We start from the raw sequence: 20332 nt of genomic DNA, 5'->3' as shown, positions 1-20332 counted from the left end.
CTCTATCAAATGAAGAAAACCCTAAGACTTCTCACAACGTGGCTTCCACACCTGTTTCTTCAAAAGGAAATCTCAGCTGTTTTTAACACATAAATCTGTGGTTAAATGCACACAAACAGATAGAAATTTGCATGTATAAACAATTTAATTTCTAGCCTTACACAGAAATACCTTTAATCTCAATAACTTTAGTAAGTAAAACTAGGTTTTGTTACTTAAACTATACACAAAACAATTTGAGTGTACAGCAAGAGTGGATTATTTAATCTATTTAATCTTAAACCTTTCTAGAAGGTGCACTGTGGTGTTTTTGCCTTTCTGAAATGCTTCCTCATACGCACCCTTCAAAGCTGTCCAGCTCTACAACTGTGGTACCACTAAAGTGAATGCACAACCACAGGGTAAAGAAGATAAAGAATTTATTTAAGAGAAGGGAGAAACATTGACTTGAAATGTGAATAAAAGTACAACTTTAAATGTCTTCCAATCAAGTGGCATAACTTGAGTCAGGCATTCAGTCTTGCTCGGGTGTCATGGTTTGACCCCTGCCAGCAACTAAGTTAACAATGCTCAGAGCTCACTCACTCTTTCCTGGTGGGATGGAGGAGAAAATGGGAACAATAAAAGTAAGAAAGATCATAGGTTGATTTAGGAAAGACTTAGTAATTAAAATTTAAATAAATTTAATACCTGAAAAAAAAAATAACAGTAATAATGATAATAATAATAATGATAATAATAATAATGGAATATTACACAAACATGAGAAAAATAAAGCCCAAGAAACACAAGTGATACAAGTGAAAAACAATTGCTCACCACCAAACAACTGATACCCAGATGGTTCCCAAGCAACAGCGGCCCCCTGCCAAACTCCACCCCAGGTTTATTGCTGAGCATGAAACCATATGGTCAGGAATATCCCCATGGTCAGCTGTCCTGCCTGTGTCCCCTCCCAGCTCCTTGTGCACTCCCAGCCCCCTCCCTGGTGGGGTGGTGTGAGAGGCACAAAAGGCCTTGACACGGTGTGAGCACTGCTCAGCAATAGTTAAAACATCCCTGTGACATCCCTGTGACATTTTCCAGCTCAAATCTGAAACACAGCACCATTCTAGCTACTGGGAAGAAAATTAACTCTATCCCAGGCAAAACCCGCACAACGGGGAATATTTTTTTATGTCCTGAAATTTGTAATACTATGTTCCAAGGCCAGCTTTTCCTGTTGGCAATGTTTGGTTTCAATTTATTATTATAACAGAAGAACGTACAACTTTTTACAAGTCTGTATAGATTTGGGGTTTTGTTTTGTGGCATTTAAAAAAAAAATACTGATGCATATGCTTTTCCATAGTTTATCCTAGTATAACTCAATCTCAGGGCTCCTTCTTTGCTCTTAGAATAAAGTCTGTCCCTCTAATGGTTTACTAATTTCCCCCAAAATGTCTGCCTCTGCTCCCTGCGTCCCTCATAACAGCCACTCACAACATCAGATGTATTCTTTTCCTCTAACCATATTCTTTCAATCACACTGCTGAATCTCAGGGAGATTAAATGCTCAGTATTTGTGTGAAACAAAGCAGGGACTTTTCCAATTGCAAGATCAGTTTACCTAAAGGAGCCTATCTGATTGTAAGTCAGCTACTGGTGCCTGTTATCAGATGTGAAATGGAACCAGTATTTCTCCCATGCTACCTGCATCCACCTCTGTCAGGCAGAACTGCTATGGGAATGCTTACAACAGAGTGCCAAGCCAGCTCCACATGAGCTGTATACTTACACAGAATAATTCAGTGCCTTACCTTTATCCCAGCTGAAATCCCAGGAGTGATACAGCCATCCATACCAGCTAGTGAGAGCAAGTTCAGAAGTCCTGTGAAAGTAGGACTAAAAAAATCACTGGAGAGCTGTCATGTGCCTTCATCAGAAATGGAGATGTAGCAAGTATCTGTTGCCTGAAAGTGTGATTCTTGGAATAACAGAAATACTGGAAGCAGATCACAAGGCAGACAGAACGGGATGTCACACAGAAGGGTTCAGGGCTAAGGTGCCAGAGCAGGAGATCAAGCCCATGCTTAGACTCTTTTCCACAAGAAACAAGGGACACAGCTCAGATGATTCTTTGCATACTCTGTCTTCATCATCTGCTATTTATCAACACCTCCTCGGGCCAGGAATGCCTGAAGGTGAGGCGTGACCTTCAATAAAACTCAGGCATGACGGGTGAATTTGCAAGTCAGTGACCAAAAGACTGCTCTGCTCATGCCCACGCACATTTTTCAATCATAGAGCAAGCCTATCAGTGCTCAGGACCTGAATGCAACAGAACTAGGAAGATATAAGAATATCAGCACTGCACTGAGCTAAGAAGGCTCTGTCCACAGAAGATTAAAAGAGAGCCAAAAGGCAAAAGAATCATGTTGATTCATAACACCTCTGTACAGGAAGGCAGAAGATTTGAAACTCATCATACGACACGGTTGCATGAGAAAAAGGTGACTTCATAAATGCAAAAGACCTCATATGTAGGCAAAATATTCTCTTCAGCTTTTGTAACCAATTACATTTTAGCAATGTTTTTACTGACATCATGGCAATATAAAAGTATTTTGTAAATATATTAATCAGCATTTATTCCTACAGAGTTTAGATACAATAATCAAATATGATAATTATCACATCCCTTTGGCTAGATTAAGTGAGTATTAATATTAAAAAATGCTTTCAGGGAACCTTTTGAAAATATTCACTGAAGTCTAATTGCAACAGAGTATAGAAGAAAGCGAAATGTGACAGGCTGTATTTTGCTTACACTATACAGTTCTCCCATACATAAATTAATCACGATTACTCATTAAATTAGAACAACTAAAAAACATAAAGTGCTGTTACAGTAACACAAATGAACACACAGGGTATTAGTTATCAATGCTTTATTATTGAAAACAAAATTGAAATTCTTTTATCTGGCACATAAACAATTATTTCTACAAAAAGGAAAGCCTACAAATCTGATAATTTATACAAATAACAGTTTTTCAAAAATAAAATTTTAATTTAGTAAACTTGTCTTGTGCTCTTTTTTTTTTAGCACTGTCTGCAATATTCCACCACAAATCCCTGAGCAGAGAGACATATTTTAAACATGTTTTAAATTTATCCCAAAAGAAGAAAGTTATCAAGCCCAGACTTATATTAAAAAAATGTATTCAGGGACATTCTTGGTAAATTTATGGTAGTCCTTTTTTCTTTTTCTCTTCCATTTCTTTTGTTGTTTGTTTTTGTTTTTTTTTTTAAAGAAACTAACAAAACCAGTCATCAATGTAAGTAAGCATGACACCATATCACACGAGTGCTCCCCTCTTCCCCCTTTTGTGCAATGAATAACAATTACCAAACAAGAATAAGTACGCATTGAAGGAGACAAATAACCTGGTGAATGGTTAAGACCAAGAGGCCATCAAAGTTTGATGGCTGTTGAGCAAATAAAGCTGCAGGATACCACAGTTCTATACCAAGCTCAGTTACAGTTACTATCTATTTCTATATCTTTTCCCAGAAAGTCAGTAAAGCAGGAGAATAAGTTCAAGCTACCATTGTATTCTAACATTGGTTTCAATGATCAAGCAGAAATTCAACTTTTGATCCTTCAATTTTGCTTTTCCAGCAAGAACATTATTTGAGAGAAACTTGACACACTCCATAAAACGAAACAATCTTGCCCCTCTGGACCTTCTGGTGGGCCAGATGTAAACTTAGCAACTGATTGTATTTTAGTGAGCAAGAGGAAAGAAAAGGAAATATACATAACTACAATTTTTCTACTATACTGACTTTGAGTCTATTTCAATACAGATTTAAAATCCAAGTGTAAGGGTAGAATGACCAAGAAGGTAGAATATATCTCAAGTGTTCCCTTTCCCATTTGGTACATATACTAACCACAAACAAATGCAAGTAAAACCAAATAAAGTAAATAGCAACACTTGGAGACTGTTGTGTTAATGGCAGGTAACATTGCTGCAGTCAAGTAATAAATAAATAAATACAGCAAGGTGTTCTTTACATTTTTGTTGGAATGGTGCTGAACAGTTAAAAAGGAATACATAAACAAAAAACCCAAACCCCTTTTCAGAAATAAAGAATTTTTAACAGAAGATCCTGAAGAAGCTTCAGTTCAAGGTGCTCTAACACTTTAACATTTTATCTATCATTATGAAAGGAATACTGAAGCAGATACCAAAGGGCTATTAAATGAAAGAGTAAATTTTCTTACAAGCAATAATACTTATTCCAAAGAAAGCAAGCAGTTAACAAATGGCCAGGAAAAAAGAATTACTAAAGCTTCATATATTTCAATTTAAAATAAATTATTTTTACATTTAAAATCTGAAGACTAAAACAGTAATGAGGCTAAATCATTCTGAAACACAAATAAATTGAACCTCACCTAAAGCATATTTAGATATTTGACAGCTCTGCTGCTAGCATGTGTCAGAATACAAACAGAATGCTAATATTTGGTTAGAATCTGAATAGGTTTGTTTAAAACATCAACAGTATGAAAAGTAACTGGCAACCACCATTACTGATTCCTCTTAATCTACACTATTTTAAGCATGATCAAATCGAGTCACTTTAGTTATTTGCTAGCCTCATCAATGCATAACATTCCCTTTTCTCTGAGTTGCTCATGAAGTCTCATTTTAGCCTACCCACCAATATTTTCAAATCCCATTTTAGTTAGTAATTGCAAAAATATAATATGCAGAGTCCAATTTAAAGTTGGACTTATCTGATAGCAAAGTAAAGAGAGTCAAACACATTATTCTATAATACCAATTATATTTTTCTAAGATGACAGTCTCACCACATTGATTTGGTATCAGGGCCAACATCCCTCTTGCTTGTATTACTGAATCACACCTCTGGTCTTTTTTTACCAGCCTACATACTACATCTGGTGTAGAATACAGACAGCTCCTTGGTCATTCTGTCTACTTCACAGAAATTTGACTGTGTATCTCAAGAAAACTGCACTATTAGTTAACAAGTTGAAGTAACAGGCATATTCTCAGTAAACAACTTGCATTGCTGTCATCATGTGACAGGTTTGAAAAAAATAGGCCATATAAGCTGTGAAACTGGCTAGCAAGTGGTTCAAAAGTGAGATACAGCAGCATTAAGACAAACTGCAAACACATTTGATTTAGTACACATTTTAATAAGTTATAGTATCAGCAAAATACTTTGACCTACTATTACCACTTTAACTCCCACATAGCTTAGTGTATACTGTGTGATTTTGCCTTAATATTTCTATGACAGTATACATTTCAAGTACCCACCCAAAAGTAAGCAATATGGGATTTGCAATTATTTATCAAATACACCGAAACAACTTCTCTCACCTGCCATTGTTCCAAACATATTTGTTACATAACAAGTTCTTCATGAATCCCTCAAAGTCTCCCTTTTCCTATTTCTCTAGCAGAATAGCTTCTCCTAGCAGCAATTAGGACCTCTGATCCTTGCAGTCAAATCCAGCAAGTTCTCTGACCTGACGACTGTGTGGAAATTCAACTTCTTGGGTTCAATCATTTTAAGGAAAGGAAGTTCCGAGTTTTTATCATCATGTTTTGGATGTTTTCAAACCTTGTTTCTCCATGATATTCCACAATTTGCGAAGATTGGACTGGGTGATGACATCGTCAGGTTTAAGTTGAAGAGCAAGGAGGTAGTTTTCTTCAGCCTCTTTCAGTTTGCCATTCAGGTGGAGAATAGCTCCAAGATTCATTAGGGCAGCTGGATACTGGTACCAATAAAAAAAATGAAGGAGGAAGATTAGAAATATTTTCAATTTTTCTTTTTAGACAATCTTCTTCCACTTAAATTACTCCCTTATGTTTGCTGATTTTTCATGGAAGCAATTTAGTAATTTAAGCAAATACAGATAACAATAAAAGGTTTCTGAACAGCTGCTGCATAGATTGTGCTTTAAACAGGTCAAGCTCTAGTGCCTACAGACGTAAGACTTCTCTCTTTAATGAGAGAACACAGAACTCAAAAAGCTTTAAATGTGGTAATGTTGGCATAACACAGGTTCCAAGAGAAAACTAAAGTAATCCAAGAGTGAATTAGCAACAAGAATTTAATTCTAATCAAACCCCTTGCCAATAAAGAGTTTATAATCATTGGGGATAATTAACACAATAATAATTGGAACTTATCCCTTTCTTCTCTTTGTCTTAATTGTAACTGGTAGAAAATACAGCCTGCTCTCAGATTCTAAGGATGTTCAGGGGTTCTAGGATATCATTTAGATTCAGGTTGTGGCATTATTTCTTAATGAATGATTAAATAAAATTAACAGTGGTGGGAAAATGCTATTTTAATAATAAAAATGTTAAAATTTTGTAACAAATCAATTTAAAAGCTTACATTACTAGATTTTTTTTTCATGTTTAGCTATGAAAAAATTCTTAGCTTGTTTTTATTTTTTTCATCTCTAGGTTATTCCATTATGAAATAATAGGTTCTTCATGATGATAGCATGCCTGGTCACTGGAATTAACAAATACTACAAGGGCAGAAAAGCACATTTAAGAAGCTGAAGAGTCTAACCTGCTTTTTGGCAAGCACCAAAGGTATTCATATCCTTATGAGAGCACAGTGAAGGCATTTGTTAAAGCAGTACTCTGCATTTTAAAGAAAAATGGGAAAAAGATACCATACAAAGTTCGCTATGGTTCTCACCCTCAGGCCAGCCTAAGTTTCAATGAGCTTTCATTTCACTTTCAAAGTCACATAGTTTTGCCTCAGAGGGTAAGTGCTGCAAGCCACCACTCATCAGTGTTCTGCTCAAAATAATATTCAAAATGTGAATGGCATATCAAGTTCAGACTACTGTGAGGGTGTGTTGGTATGCTTTAGGAGCTCTCTGGTGACAATAACTTCAGGAAAGTGGTTAGACACTGGAACAGGTTGCCCAGAGAAGCTGTGGGAGTGCTCAAGGCCAGGTTTCTGAGCAGCCTGGTCTAGATGCCCCTGCTCATGGCAGGAAGGTTGGAATTGATGATCTTCAAGGTTCCTTCCAACCCAAAGCATTTGATGATTGTATGAAGATAGATTAGGTAGAAGGCCAATAAAATATATACTACAGTTGGTCTCCCAGACTGATGTGGCAATAGGAAATCATTTCAATGAGGAAGACTTACCTTTGTTCCAAGCCTCTCCACTACAAAGTAAAACTCATTACTCTTATCATTTTTAATCACACTCCAAAAAAGTCCCTATAATTCTTGTGTCCAAAACCTAAATTTTGTGGAAATGTTGTTCAGATAATTCCAATACTTTATATTCTCATACTATATATTCATACTTTTGCAGCTTTCTTCTTGCTTCTTTTAATGTATTAGTACACACATCACAAAAACTTATAACTGTGATGCATCAAATTTTTAGAACAAATGGCTTACAGTTTGAAAATTAAGCAAAACAAAATTAGTTCAGCTCTCCTTATTGTAAACATCACAATGCTAATGAAGAGGAATCTGAAGATGTAATTTTTAGATTTACTTTTTCTTTCCTTACCCTGACAGATTTTTTTCCCACCTTCTGTAAGACACATCATTCTACTGTGAATCAAACTAACAACAAATACCAGCTGGGTTTTATATAGTTTTATTAGTTAAATACTCTTCAAAAGAAGGGAAAGTAGGTCCCTGAAATGTAATCTATGCTGTGAGTAACTCATACTGGCAGCCATACTTTCATAGCTCCACCTTTGAAGTGTGAGTCTTGCATACTGTTTTGTAATGAAATAATATACTCCTAATTGCAGATGTTCTGGGTGCTAACTGATGTCATTAAAGTAAAGAACGTTTGGAAATCAGCTCCCATGTACATGACTGTCTAAATACTGCCATACCTAATTCATTATTAGACTTCAGATTGTTTAAGAGAATTTTTTCAAATAATAAGTAGAAATGTCCATTCCCTCTAGTCATCCCACTTTGTTTAATGAGTTCATGAATGAAATAGCTTTCTTAAAGTTATTGACACAGAGCTGTCCTCTCACTTGAATTATAACTATGCACAAGTTTGTACCTAGACAAAGCTTACAGTGGATAAGGACTAAAGATATCTTAAGCCTAGAAAAACTCATAGAAATAATACACATGTTTAAATGTGCTCAGGGCTAATTCTACAGCATTCACAAAACTTATCTGCAGGAAATAACTCAGTTGTCTCATATGGCTTCCAGAATTCCTCCCCATTTCCTCCATACCCATAAATATGGTGTGTATATGGGACTAATCAAGAACATCATAAATGTAAGACTATATGCCTAGCTAAGAAACTCTTCTACCATCATGTTTTTAATTTGATACATAATTTCACAAGAGCAAGCAAAAAAAAAAAAAAAATTAACAAGCATCATGCCTTTTAACTGAAATTTCCAACTTCTACACACTATTTTTGATTTCCTGCAGGTCTAACAAATTCTAGGCCATTAATGTTCTACACAAAGGCATCCATGGAGAATGTGAACTGATAAACCATTTCAGGTAATACTGAAAGTTCATTCCAGCTCCTTTACATTTCAAATATGGAAGTGTACAGGATTTTGGAAAGACTGCTCCCTAATTTTCTACTATATCAGTCACCCCAATGTCTATGGTTTATTGGAACAGTCACAAGAATTTTGCAAGTCTGCAAGATTCTTCATCAGCGGCATTGCTCTCCGGCATTTAAAAAGGATGGTCAGAGGGTAAGAGAGCAAGAGACATTTGCTGTACTTTTGCTTCACATAGATTGTCTTTTATTAAAGACAGCTGATAAAACTTTTCAGTATGCTAACAAAGGCAGTCAGCAGCTACCATTGCAATAACATGGGACTTGTAGCACTGTATAACAAATGACACCACCTACTACTTCAGAGACTTGAAAGGAGAAACAGGCCTGCCTTCATTTCCTTCTTGATACAGATGCTTTACATCAAAAATAGCTGACTGGCATTTCTATTGAGGTTATAAATGCTGTCTTTTATGGTCTATTTGGAGTTATTCCCATTATTAGCATTTTATCGTAGTGTGCTTGTTTCCTTAGTGGGTTTTTGGGGGCAGTGAGGGATAGTGCTCATGAGGAGGAGGGAAAAGGAATAACAGATTAGTTAATGAATACTGAAATAACACAAAGCAAGCCTTTAGTTGCCCGAGGTCGTTTTAGTTTACATTGATGACAAATTTTTCCCTTAAATACCAAATAAAAAGAGAGCACTGGGCCATGCAAAAACCTTATCAAAAAGTCCCCCCTAAAATTAGAGAACTACAGAATCTTCAAATAATTCAAAATCATTCTGAGTAGTATTTCATGATTATACTACTGTAACCATATACAGTATTGGACCCATAAACAGAATCAATCTTAATGACATAGAAGATGAACTGCCTTCTTGTTTGTCATCTCTGGCTCCACATACAGCAAATGCCATACCAGAAGTACAGTCCCACATACGAAAAGACAATTTTATTCCTACAGGATCAAAGAAGTTATGGAGAGAGAAACAAATACACAAACAATCTAGCACAAATATATCTTTTGCATGGCAGAGAAGTATGAACAAATAACAATCCAAACACAAGCAAGGAAATCCAAATTTGTTTTCCTCAAAGCTCTGGTTACAGATGACCATCTCTGCTCAATACCACAGAGACCAGGGCGATAGATTCTGAGATGAAAGAACATTTTGTTGATGCTGGGGTACTTCTAAGGAAATTATGGCAATTTTTACCCCAGCAGAATCACAAGTGCAAGAGTCACTGAAAATATGTTGTCAAAATTCATCTTGTTTTTAAGGAATTACTGCTGTGTCTGATATTGTAGATGTTTCAAAACAACCCCAGGACTGTTGAATGAATATTGTAATAAGTGTGGCCAACTTACCAGGACAGAGGCTGTGTATCATTTTTAAAAAGTGCAATTAAGGACACACATTCTTTTAAGCATTTCTTTTGATTTAAAGATGGGCAAAAAACATCAATCACAAATGAATATTTCATGCCAGCACTTTGAGTTTAAAAGGGATGAAGAATTCAGATATTTCTCTTTGATAACTGAAGACACATAGGTGGTACAATGACTGAGTAGTCCAACAGCAGATTATTAGTTCTAGAATGGCTCACTAGACATGAGAGAAAATCATGGTGGACTGCTGCATCTGATCAGTGGCCACTAATATGCTTTGTGCCCTTTTTAATCCTTCTACAGTGATAGCCAGAATTTTCTCTTGAACTTTTATCACTGGTGGAAGGAAAAGTAGAGAAGGACCATGCTTAGAGACATTTGCTGCCAGCTGCATCTTACTCTCCAATGCAATACATTGACAACACTGTAAATTCACCAATGGCACATGGAAGCAGACCTTTTTATCAGAGTGACCTGGTGTTCTCAGATAAACCAAGCAGCAGTTATGGAGAGAGACTCATGTTTCTACCTGGTTCTTTACACTGTGGGGCTTCTAAAGAACTGCAGTTTGCATATGCTGTGTCTGGTATTTTGCCTCAAACAGTACATGAACCACAGCTAAGACACTGATCTCCTGTAAGCTGGCTAAGACAACAAAAGTCAATTGTCCAGGTACTGATAATTTGGTGCAAAAAGCATGCTGGATCAAGATAACAAGATGTATTGCAATGAAGTATGGATCAGACAGAATAAAAAAGCTACAATTCAAAGCTGAAAGGGATTTCCTGTGTCATCAAACCAGACAGCAAAACATTTAGTCCTGCTGGAAAACAAATAAACAAAAAAAATCACATCTTTGCAAGCTCTTAAAATGGAAAAATGCTCTGCAACTTTTCCTCTACAAAAGTTAAATACATCACTTAAATTTCAAATCTGCTTATGAACAATTTTAGTAAGTATACTTTTGTGTCAACAACAGTTTTCAGTTTAAACAGTTAAGAGGGGAAATGGAGAGGAAAACATTTACCCTTTCAGTATTAATTTGAACATAGAGAACAGTTTCCACTGTTGTATTAGTCAGAAGTTGACCTAAACATCTCTGCTGCAAAGGGAACCTGTGTCCCTATCTAATTACCTTAAGAATGAGTAACATAAATAGCTATATAAATTTAAAGAACAATAAACCAAGGCTCTGGAGGGGAGTGGAGCCTTGGCTTCAGTCATTATCTTTAAGAGTAGTATGTTCTTAACACCAAATAGAGAAAAACCATACCTATTATTTATTAAAAAGTCAAACAGAAAGATATCTCATTCACTGTTTACCAAATTAACAAATTATTGATTTCCAGGGAAGCTGAGCACCCTGCAGAAAAAAAAAGGACCTCCAAAAAAATAATAAATAAACTTATTAAAATATTTTAAAAAGTAAATAGTAATTAAAGAGTTTCTGTTGAACACTATCCATATATAGTCCTGGGTGAGGATAATATATTTGCTAATAAGGCAGAAAACCAAAATGAGCTAATACCTGGTCACCTTAAAAGCTGATGATACTACAAAAACATTAGGTCATGCTTTTTTTTTTTTTAGGTTTTTTTATTCTTTTTTATTCTTTTACTCTCATCTGGACACCTAAAGCATATGATACTTCAACCCACCTGGTGAAAGGAGGATATATATGTAAATTGTATGTGTAGCTTGTGTATCTTGAAACACTGGTGACTCTTCTATCTCAAATCGCAAACTACATGATACATACATTTAAAGCCAGAAATTAAAAAGTGAAGGAAGGGTTTCTCACCATTTTTTTCCTATTTATGGGTGGCAGGTGTGGGAGTCTTAATCCACAAGTATACCATGAAATTATTCAGTTTGCTTCTGGATTGAGACATCACCATCATTAAGGAAACCCACAGCTGTGAGTCAGGGAAGAGTTCTAGATTTGGCATAGGAAGGAAGCATCAAGCAGTCTACTTTACTTCTCAAATTACCACATCAGGAGGGGGCATTTTACTATCAATGTTCTTCAGCCAGTGGAAATTTTTTTTTCCCCTCAACATCTTGTTCATCTCAACCCTCCAAAACTGCTTAGCATATTAGAAACATAGTTATCCAAAACCAAACTACCATATATGGATACATGTTACATCTTGATACTGAAAAAATAGCTACCATTGGCCTTCATCTAAGGTCAGGGTAGGCCAGTTTACAGATCAATAAAAGCACGTGTTACAACTTATCAACAGCTGAAAACATCCCACAAAAATGTACTTACACTTGTAATTTCTGTGTATCTAGACATTTTTTCCCAATGGTCATGCATCAATTGTTTTGGTTTATGCTTAAGAAGTCTCCTAGTAATCACTCAGTTTATATGAAAACCGTGATGAACAGTTTTAGACAACATACTTGTGTTACCACAATAAAAGCTAAAGAGGAACATACGTTATGAGCATTTCATATTACAGTTGTATTTAAAAAAAAAAGAAAAAAAGAAAAAAAACCATAACATTTTCCAGACCTCAAAGTGTTTCTAATTAACTTCTTTGCTTTCCAGCTTAAATGTTGTCATCAGTATAGGATAGGATAATCTTATTCAGTTTTACCCACACTTTAAGATTCTATTTGAAACAAAGATATCCCAAATTACTTAATTTTTGTTTATAGAAACCCAACTGCCTGGAATTTGATGATTTTAATATATAGTTATGATTATGTTATAAACACTTAGCAACTTATTTACCTTATCCAACACAAATATGCTGCAGACTAAGTAGGAAGTCTGTACTTCAAGCAAATGAAAAACCTGATGAACAGAAATTTCATCTGTACTATGATAATGGCAAATAGAAATTTCTCAAGATCTTTCACTAACAGAATTTTGTCCTATTAATACAAAGTAAGTTTATTAAAATGAAAATTAATTTGTGAGTAAATATATTTTACCTGAATTTTCTTTCTAAACCTTGGAAAACAGAAAAGCAAAGGGCTTTGTGTTGTTGCCTAAATACAAAGCTCACTTTGCATTTAAGAGAAATGTAAAATCTCAAAAATAAATAACCCAGCAGCTGACATGCAGGGCCGATTAGAATAGCTGTCCACAATAACAAAATCAAACTGTGTAATCTTCAGAGAAAAGTCTAATGCAGAGATCATCAGAGTTTTTAATCACAATTATACTCACACTATTAACATTAAAATATGTTCATTTTTCCAATCAAATAAAATGTCATTAGAAAATAAAAATGTCTGCTGAGACTGAATGCATTATCTTTTTACTTTTGCCCAGATACTCATAAAATACATCAGTACACAGATAAGTTTGTAAGCTTTTCCAAGATGCTTGTAACAGGCATATGGCATTAGAGTTTCTGTTTTTGAGTAGACTAGACAACAGCTGCAGTTTCAGGAAGAAGTAATGTTGATTTCTAGCCCTAAAAATTTAACTAAGTTTTAGTTAGGGGAATTCAATATAACGAGACTTCCAGTATTTCAAATGTTCAGTTGAACATTAAATTTCTAACAAGCCTTTGCACCTTTGACTGACTACTGACTTAAATGCTTGAGAACCAGATTAATATTGGTATAACTGTATGTTTTCTCAAACTATTTAAGTATTTATGGTCAAAAGGATTGTTTTCAGGATCATTGTATAAACCATTATGCAATTTGACATACCTTCTCTGAGCACAAAGAACAATAATATCTTTAATTTTTTTAAGGCTTCTGTCATGCACAATCATTATTAAGACAGCCCACTGACAAAGAGTGGTTTTAGAGCATTACATAAAAGAAAATGCTAGGAGTTTCTGAGGCATTGCATATTTTTCTACTCTTTGTCCTTTTTCATGTGGCTCCTATCACTTTCATGCTTTTTACCTAATGCAATAATCTTATGCCCAAACTTGTCTTGATTTTGATTTTTATGCACAGAATTATGAGAGCAGCTGAGAAGAGAGGCATGTACCAGAGGTCCTTTGCAAAATGCTGAATTACAGTGTTCTGTGTAATTCATAAAAGTTCATGCCTTGCTTCTTGGCAGCCAGTAACTTGCAGGTGTCCCCTATACAGCATTTAGCAATTAAATGCATAGTACATATTAAAATTATTAACTTCCACAATAAGTGCACAGATTTAATTTTTATTCTTACAGTTTAAAGATTTCAGGGCTGCAGTTTCTAAAATTTGGTCTTTTGATCATTAATAGTAAGACCATTAATTGCTCACTAGGTTTTTACAAGGTTGTGACTTCTAAAAAATAAAATTACTTGCAGCTAGGGTAGCCTTATTTACCACATCTGAATGGTGACACATGTGTTTACAGTAATTAATATCAATAATAGCAAGACATGTTCAGTGGTAAATGACACATTCTACTCTGAAAGACTGCACTTGATGCAGCATATGCTGACAAATGCTGTTTAGCAAACAGAAGTTTTCTTTATTTGTCAAACTAAAGTTTTAAGAAATGGACACATGAAGCAATAATATGAATATTTTCCTTTTGTAAAAGTGTTAAATTAATTACTTCTAAAGGCACAAGAGGACAATTTATATTTGCAAGACTAGCACAAGAAATCAAAGTTCAATTCCTGCCTCTGAAATTCAGTGTTAGAAATTATTCAGTGAAACCAAATGCTTGCTCCCAACTGGACCAGAAAAAGCCCTCTATGGTGAGGGCAAAGTATAATCCAGAGCCAGTAGAATTGCTAAGCAATTTTGTAGTTGATGACTCAGATTATTTTGCCTCAATTTTTACTACAACTATCACTCATTCTATATGAACACCACAGGTTCCCACAGAAATTAACTTAGGGCTCTACCAGTGAACTTTCTGTTCAAGCTGATTTTTCCACCCAAACCAAAAAGTTTGTCTCTTGTGCAATTTCCACAATCTCTGTTCAGAGAGCATTTTCTTCCTCTATTATGGGTTAAACATTCAACTCGTGAACTAGTCAGCAAAAAAAAACTCTAGCAATGCAGCTATCTGAATAGAATTTTCCAAACAGAATTAATAAAGGATCATGGATCTTTCAAAAAGGACAGAAAATGTCTGATAATTTTAAGTGCACTTAAATGCAGTCAAAATGTGAAAAAATGAAGTAGAACTACTGAGTTGCAATAAAACTCTACCAAATAACTCCCCCTTAAATATATTGATCATTCACTTCCACAAAATCTAAGAGACATACAGCACATCTTCCTATGGAATTTAATCTAGGGGTTTTATTGTGGATTTTATTTACTGTTGCTGTTTTATTGGAAGAAGTTTATATTTTCTTTCATACTGTAATTGTTTGCAATGAGCTTGAGGCAGCCAGATGTTGAGGCAACTGGCACTGTTACAAACCATAATGTCAGATTAAAGTTATTTATTGTTAAGGAAGACAATCCTTACTGGAACACCTGAAGAATTAGTAAAACTTCCTCAGCTTAGTAATAAAGCTGTTCATTGTATGGGAGACATTTAATAAGGTAGGTACAATGGATTGCACATTTGCTCTCCAGCAACACTAACGGTGGTAAACAGAATCATGTGAATGAAAAATGAAGAGGTAACCAATAAACAGTGGGGTTCAGACAGTCTCAAAAAGGGACTGTTCTTGGGGGGAACAAGCAACTCTCCATCCCCTCCCCACTGCACCATCTCATTTGCAGGCAACTGATCTCTGGACTAATTTTCTGAGGCAAAAATGTGTTCAAACTGATGCTGAAGTTACTCTTAAAAACAAATTCAAAGCAAATTTTTTCATACAGACACCTGCCACCCATCCCCTTCCCAGCAGTGTGCAAATGTACAATTATTCTCAGACCAAAACCAGCCTCAATACAGGGCATTTCTCTGCCATACACAAAATCACATTCAACCCAAAGGTGTGGGAGGGTGGGGGAGAAGACCACTTGCAGCAAAACCATCTTGTGAGAGAATAACTTACTCCAGAACTTGTGGGGAGGGGGAGGAAATCTAGTAGGATATGTCAATACACAAGTAAAAATAATTCCTAGATTGAGAAACACATGAGAACTACAGATTAGGAAGAAAATTAGGAAGTTATTTATTGCAAAACATCCTATTGAGAATGCATAGTTGCCGGGTTTACTTAATGGGCATTAAACTCACATTCTTATGAGTTCTAATTGCATTGTTTCTAGAATTAGCACTAGAACACTATATTAGGAAAAGCCTTGCTGGATTGTCTTTTAATCAAGTTCAAACAGATGGTTTAATTTCTGAAATGCTAATCTACTGGTGTGAGTTTTCTATTTCATGGCACTTTATTTCTGTTTGATACCAAGAGCAAATTTACCAGGCAAAGGCAATCTTGGTCTCTCCAGGAACTAATGTAGGAAGCACAGTATCCCCTGCTGGATTACTATCAGACTGTAAATCACAATCAAGTGCATAAATCTGTCCACGATACACCATCTTCAATTCCACAACTTCAGACTGCATCTTCACAAACTACTACCTCTCACATCTCAAAGCATAATGATTTGTTTTATTTAACTCAATAGTACAAATCTCGACTATTTAGTTTCCTATTAATTAATTTCAAAATCCTAGTTTTCAAATCATTCAGTAAATGAACATCACATTTGAGTACAAACACAAACATTGTGCAGTTTTTTTCATTCTTGAAGAGTAAGGACAGCAAAAAAAGAGTATCTAGTTGCTAAGATGTAGGAAAAAAAAAAAATCTTAGTGTTCTAAAATGTTAGATGAAACAAATCTGCACTCCAAGGGACAGGCCTAGCTGACTTTACATCATTTTTTTTCCTCAAGCATTTTTGATGGTGGACTGAACATGAGATAAAGACTGGCATAATGAAAATACATATTAAAAATAATGTGAGATTTCCATTCAAGTTAACTGAGATGCAATCCTCCAAAATTTCTGAATCAAAATCTTGACAATAAAATAGCTCAAGTATTATTTTTTATGAGAATGCCTTCACTTTGGAGAATTTATGAACTATTCAAGGATTGCATTACCTAATGGTACTGGAAGAACACAGGTAGGTGCTCAGAGAAAACAGAATCTATAAATTAATACTTCTCTGATTAACTTCTTGAGAAACACACTAAACCAACAATAAACATGTATGATTTTTGTGAAAACATGGTCTTTTTCTTTTTTGGAGATTTACTCACATAACATTTTGAACCTGTGGGCAACAGAGCCTAGAATGGAAAATGGTTGCACTAACCAAAGTACTCTGGGGTACCTTTTTTTTTTTTTTTTTTTCTATTGTGAAGAAAATAGTTTATTAGCAAGCACACAAGGGATTGCCATCAGACATACTGAAAACCTGTGTGCTAAATAAATAGTGTATGCATTCTTTCTCCCAAACTATATTCTTAGCACAAAAATACTGTTTCAACAGTTGTTGGTAAGAGAAATTGATTATTTAAAGTAGTCCTAAAGGTTAAATAAATTAGAAAAGAGGAGTTAGTATATAGATTACTATTTCCAACATTTTTTTCCCCTTTTAGTTAAAGCATGTCTATACATTTCACTGTTCATGAAGTTGATTGACTTGGAAAATACATTATGTCAATAGACTGTAGAAGGACTAATATTTATGGGAAAATTGTAAACATTTTTATAGCTAAAAATGAAATTAAAAACACTCTGAATTACCATAACAATGAATTTATGGCTTACTTTGCCAAGTGTTTCTGGGTATGTAGCTTACTGCTTGGAAAACTTTAAGCTAAGGACAGCTCATAGGTGCTTGCATGCTTCCATATGAAATCAGAACATAGAGAGTCCAATTTATTTCACATATGCAGGAGAAACAGAAACAACTCAAAATAAAGCAATGGTGGTATTGCAATACAATATCTGTATAAACAGAAGAAACTTCAATGAATGTATTTTCATTTCAGTCATTTAGCACTTGCACAGACAAAACATCTCTGATTGATTAGGATATCAACATACAACAAATTGTTCTAGATGGGAATAAACAGCAACTTAAACACATTTTAATTCAATTTCAAAACTCACAAATTACACTGAGCAAACCAATTGATCTTAGACATTTGTGTTTAACTGCTTGTACAATCAGGAGAGTACAAATCAACTCCCCATAACCTAACTCTCACAACAGTGAAGATGAGAACTGTAATGACAGGATTTCCAGCTTGTTCCTCTGCATCTTACACAAAGATGGATCGTAATATTGAGAACTAGATTTAAAAATTCTATAATTGCCCCAAAGCACATTCAATCTTTGCTTTTACAGAGCTGCTACAGTGCAGGAGAAAACACATATATGATTTTCTGGGGTAAGGCAATAAATATTCTCATGTATTTCCCAAAGGAAATTCAGTGTTTTCCACAGCTGAGTAAATCTGTTTTCAAATTATATAACTCATTCTGATATTGTATTTCAGGTACAGGTAAGTATCCCCATTCCAACAGCCTGTATTCTTTCTTTCTCCCTTGATGGAGATCATGGGGATGGAAAACACTACATGAGGTTTCTTGTTTCTTGTGTTGTATTTTTTTTAATGTGGGAGACACTAATCTGTGCTGAAGTAGGAATACTTTAAGATTCAGAGCAACACAGAAGCCTGTCTTGAAACTGACAATTATGCACAAGAACTCCCCCAAATGTGTAATAAAGATATTTTGGAGTGCCTTGAACAAATACAATTGCAAATACGGAAATAAATAGTTTTGTTCAAAAGAATAAACGCTGTTTTCTACCAATAGCTGGATGTAAATAATGTATGTACCGTGGACTTAGCCCCAGACAAGAAGGGGTGAAGCAAAACAACAACAAAAGAAAATTGAGCTGGGGACTAATAATATTTTACAAAACTCAGGAGGAACAGAGAGACTTCATGCATGGATAAACTCTTTACATGGGGAAATACTGCTATTTCTGTGTAAATACTGAAGAGTCTTTAAAGACCTGAAATGAAGGGAATCTTGCATTCACTTAATTTTCTTGAATTTTTCCATTCTGCACAACCTTTAAGCTAGGTCATCCTTGAACTATGTAAATTGAAAAATATCACAGATATTCTGATATCAAGTATCAGAGTCATTTTTTCATGATGTTTCAATAGGGACAGTCTAACCAATTTACAGTAACCAAGAAAGGGCTCTCTTAACCTTTTGAGATCAGAGAATGATGTCCTCTTTTCAATAAGGATGTTCCACTATCTCCTCTCCCAGTGGAGTTGATCCATGCCTAAGCATCTCACCCCTGTTTCTGTTTAAATTCAAACTATTAAAAACATGTCATCTGGAAATATAGTTCTCATCAGTCATGCCTATTCTTCTTATTAGGATGCCACAAGACCTATTTTAGTGCCTGAAAGTCCTACATGCCCTGTAACAATTGGTTCAGTCTTTAGCAGGAAGAGAGGAAGGACTGGATCCTGGGAAGTTTTCTTTTTCCTCACACCTTCAACAGGAACAAAGAAAGGAGTCATTTTCAGGAGGCCAAGAGCCCTGCTGGGCTGGAAGGAATCCACAGCCATTCATATTATTGAGGCAGAAAGTTTGGCACGCTTGAGAGGAAACCTTAAACAATGCGAGGCTTAGCAGCAACTGGTGCTGGTAGTGGGAAGATGTGCAGCCCTGAGACAGGGCAGGAGAAGCTGGGAGCATCTCTGAGGGCACACGGGCACTCAATAGAAGCACCTTCTGTTCCACTTTCAGTACAGGCAGACAACTGAACAGATGGATCTGCTGGATGCTAAGTACTTAAAAATACAGCTCAGTGGTCATGCCATAGCACCAGTAGATAAAGCTAAAATATTACCAGGTGTTCATTATTTTGAATAAAGAAGTAAACAGGCAGGACAACATTTTAAAACAAGGATTTGCAGCTGTAAATTGTCATGTTTTACTGACAATAATGCAGTGTTAAAACCATACATATATTATTTTTCTAGGGAATTATGTCAGCTTTATCTGTACTATGCTCCAGAAACCAGGAGTATGGATGGCAAGGCACTCCAGTTGCATTAGAATAACAAGGACTAGGTAGATGTGCTTGAAAGAGCTGCAGAAACAGCAGGAGATACACTGCTGATCAGGGATCTGCAGGGATCCCTGGAGCACAGCACAGTGTTGCTGTGACATTGGATCCAGTGTAGCCAGTTTTTGTGTCAAGTGAGGATCAGTGGCAGACAATGCAAGAATCACTGTTAAACCATCCACTACAGCCATAATCAATAGATTTAACATAGCATAAGCTCTTAAAAAAGTTTATGAAAATTCTCCATGGCAATAACAGGACACCTCCTTGACACAACAGGCAAAATGCATTTAAGCTTTTCTGCTCACAATTATGCCAAATCTGGTAAAGCTATGTGAGGCAATTACTGAATCTTCATGAGAAA

The 20332-nt window shown here is 35.5% G+C and overlaps 1 protein-coding gene across 1 annotated transcript in view; it reads right to left on the bottom strand.

Moving 5' to 3' along the window:
• Positions 1-2915: 2915 nt before the first annotated feature.
• TMTC2 (transmembrane O-mannosyltransferase targeting cadherins 2) overlaps positions 2916-20332 on the bottom strand; it is a 232453-nt gene continuing 215036 nt past the window's right edge. Inside the window, exon 12 of the mRNA XM_021528041.4 lies at positions 2916-5809. Coding sequence (XP_021383716.1) covers positions 5630-5809 — 180 coding nt within the window. The 3' untranslated portion in view covers positions 2916-5629. The remainder of the gene's footprint in view (positions 5810-20332) is intronic.

Source organism: Lonchura striata, chromosome 1A, assembly GCF_050655825.1.
Source record: "Lonchura striata isolate lonStrDom1 chromosome 1A, ASM5065582v1, whole genome shotgun sequence".
Classification (NCBI taxonomy): domain Eukaryota; kingdom Metazoa; phylum Chordata; class Aves; order Passeriformes; family Estrildidae; genus Lonchura; species Lonchura striata.
The sequence above is the reverse complement of the archived record's forward strand: the minus strand, read 5'-3'. Positions and strand labels throughout refer to the sequence as shown.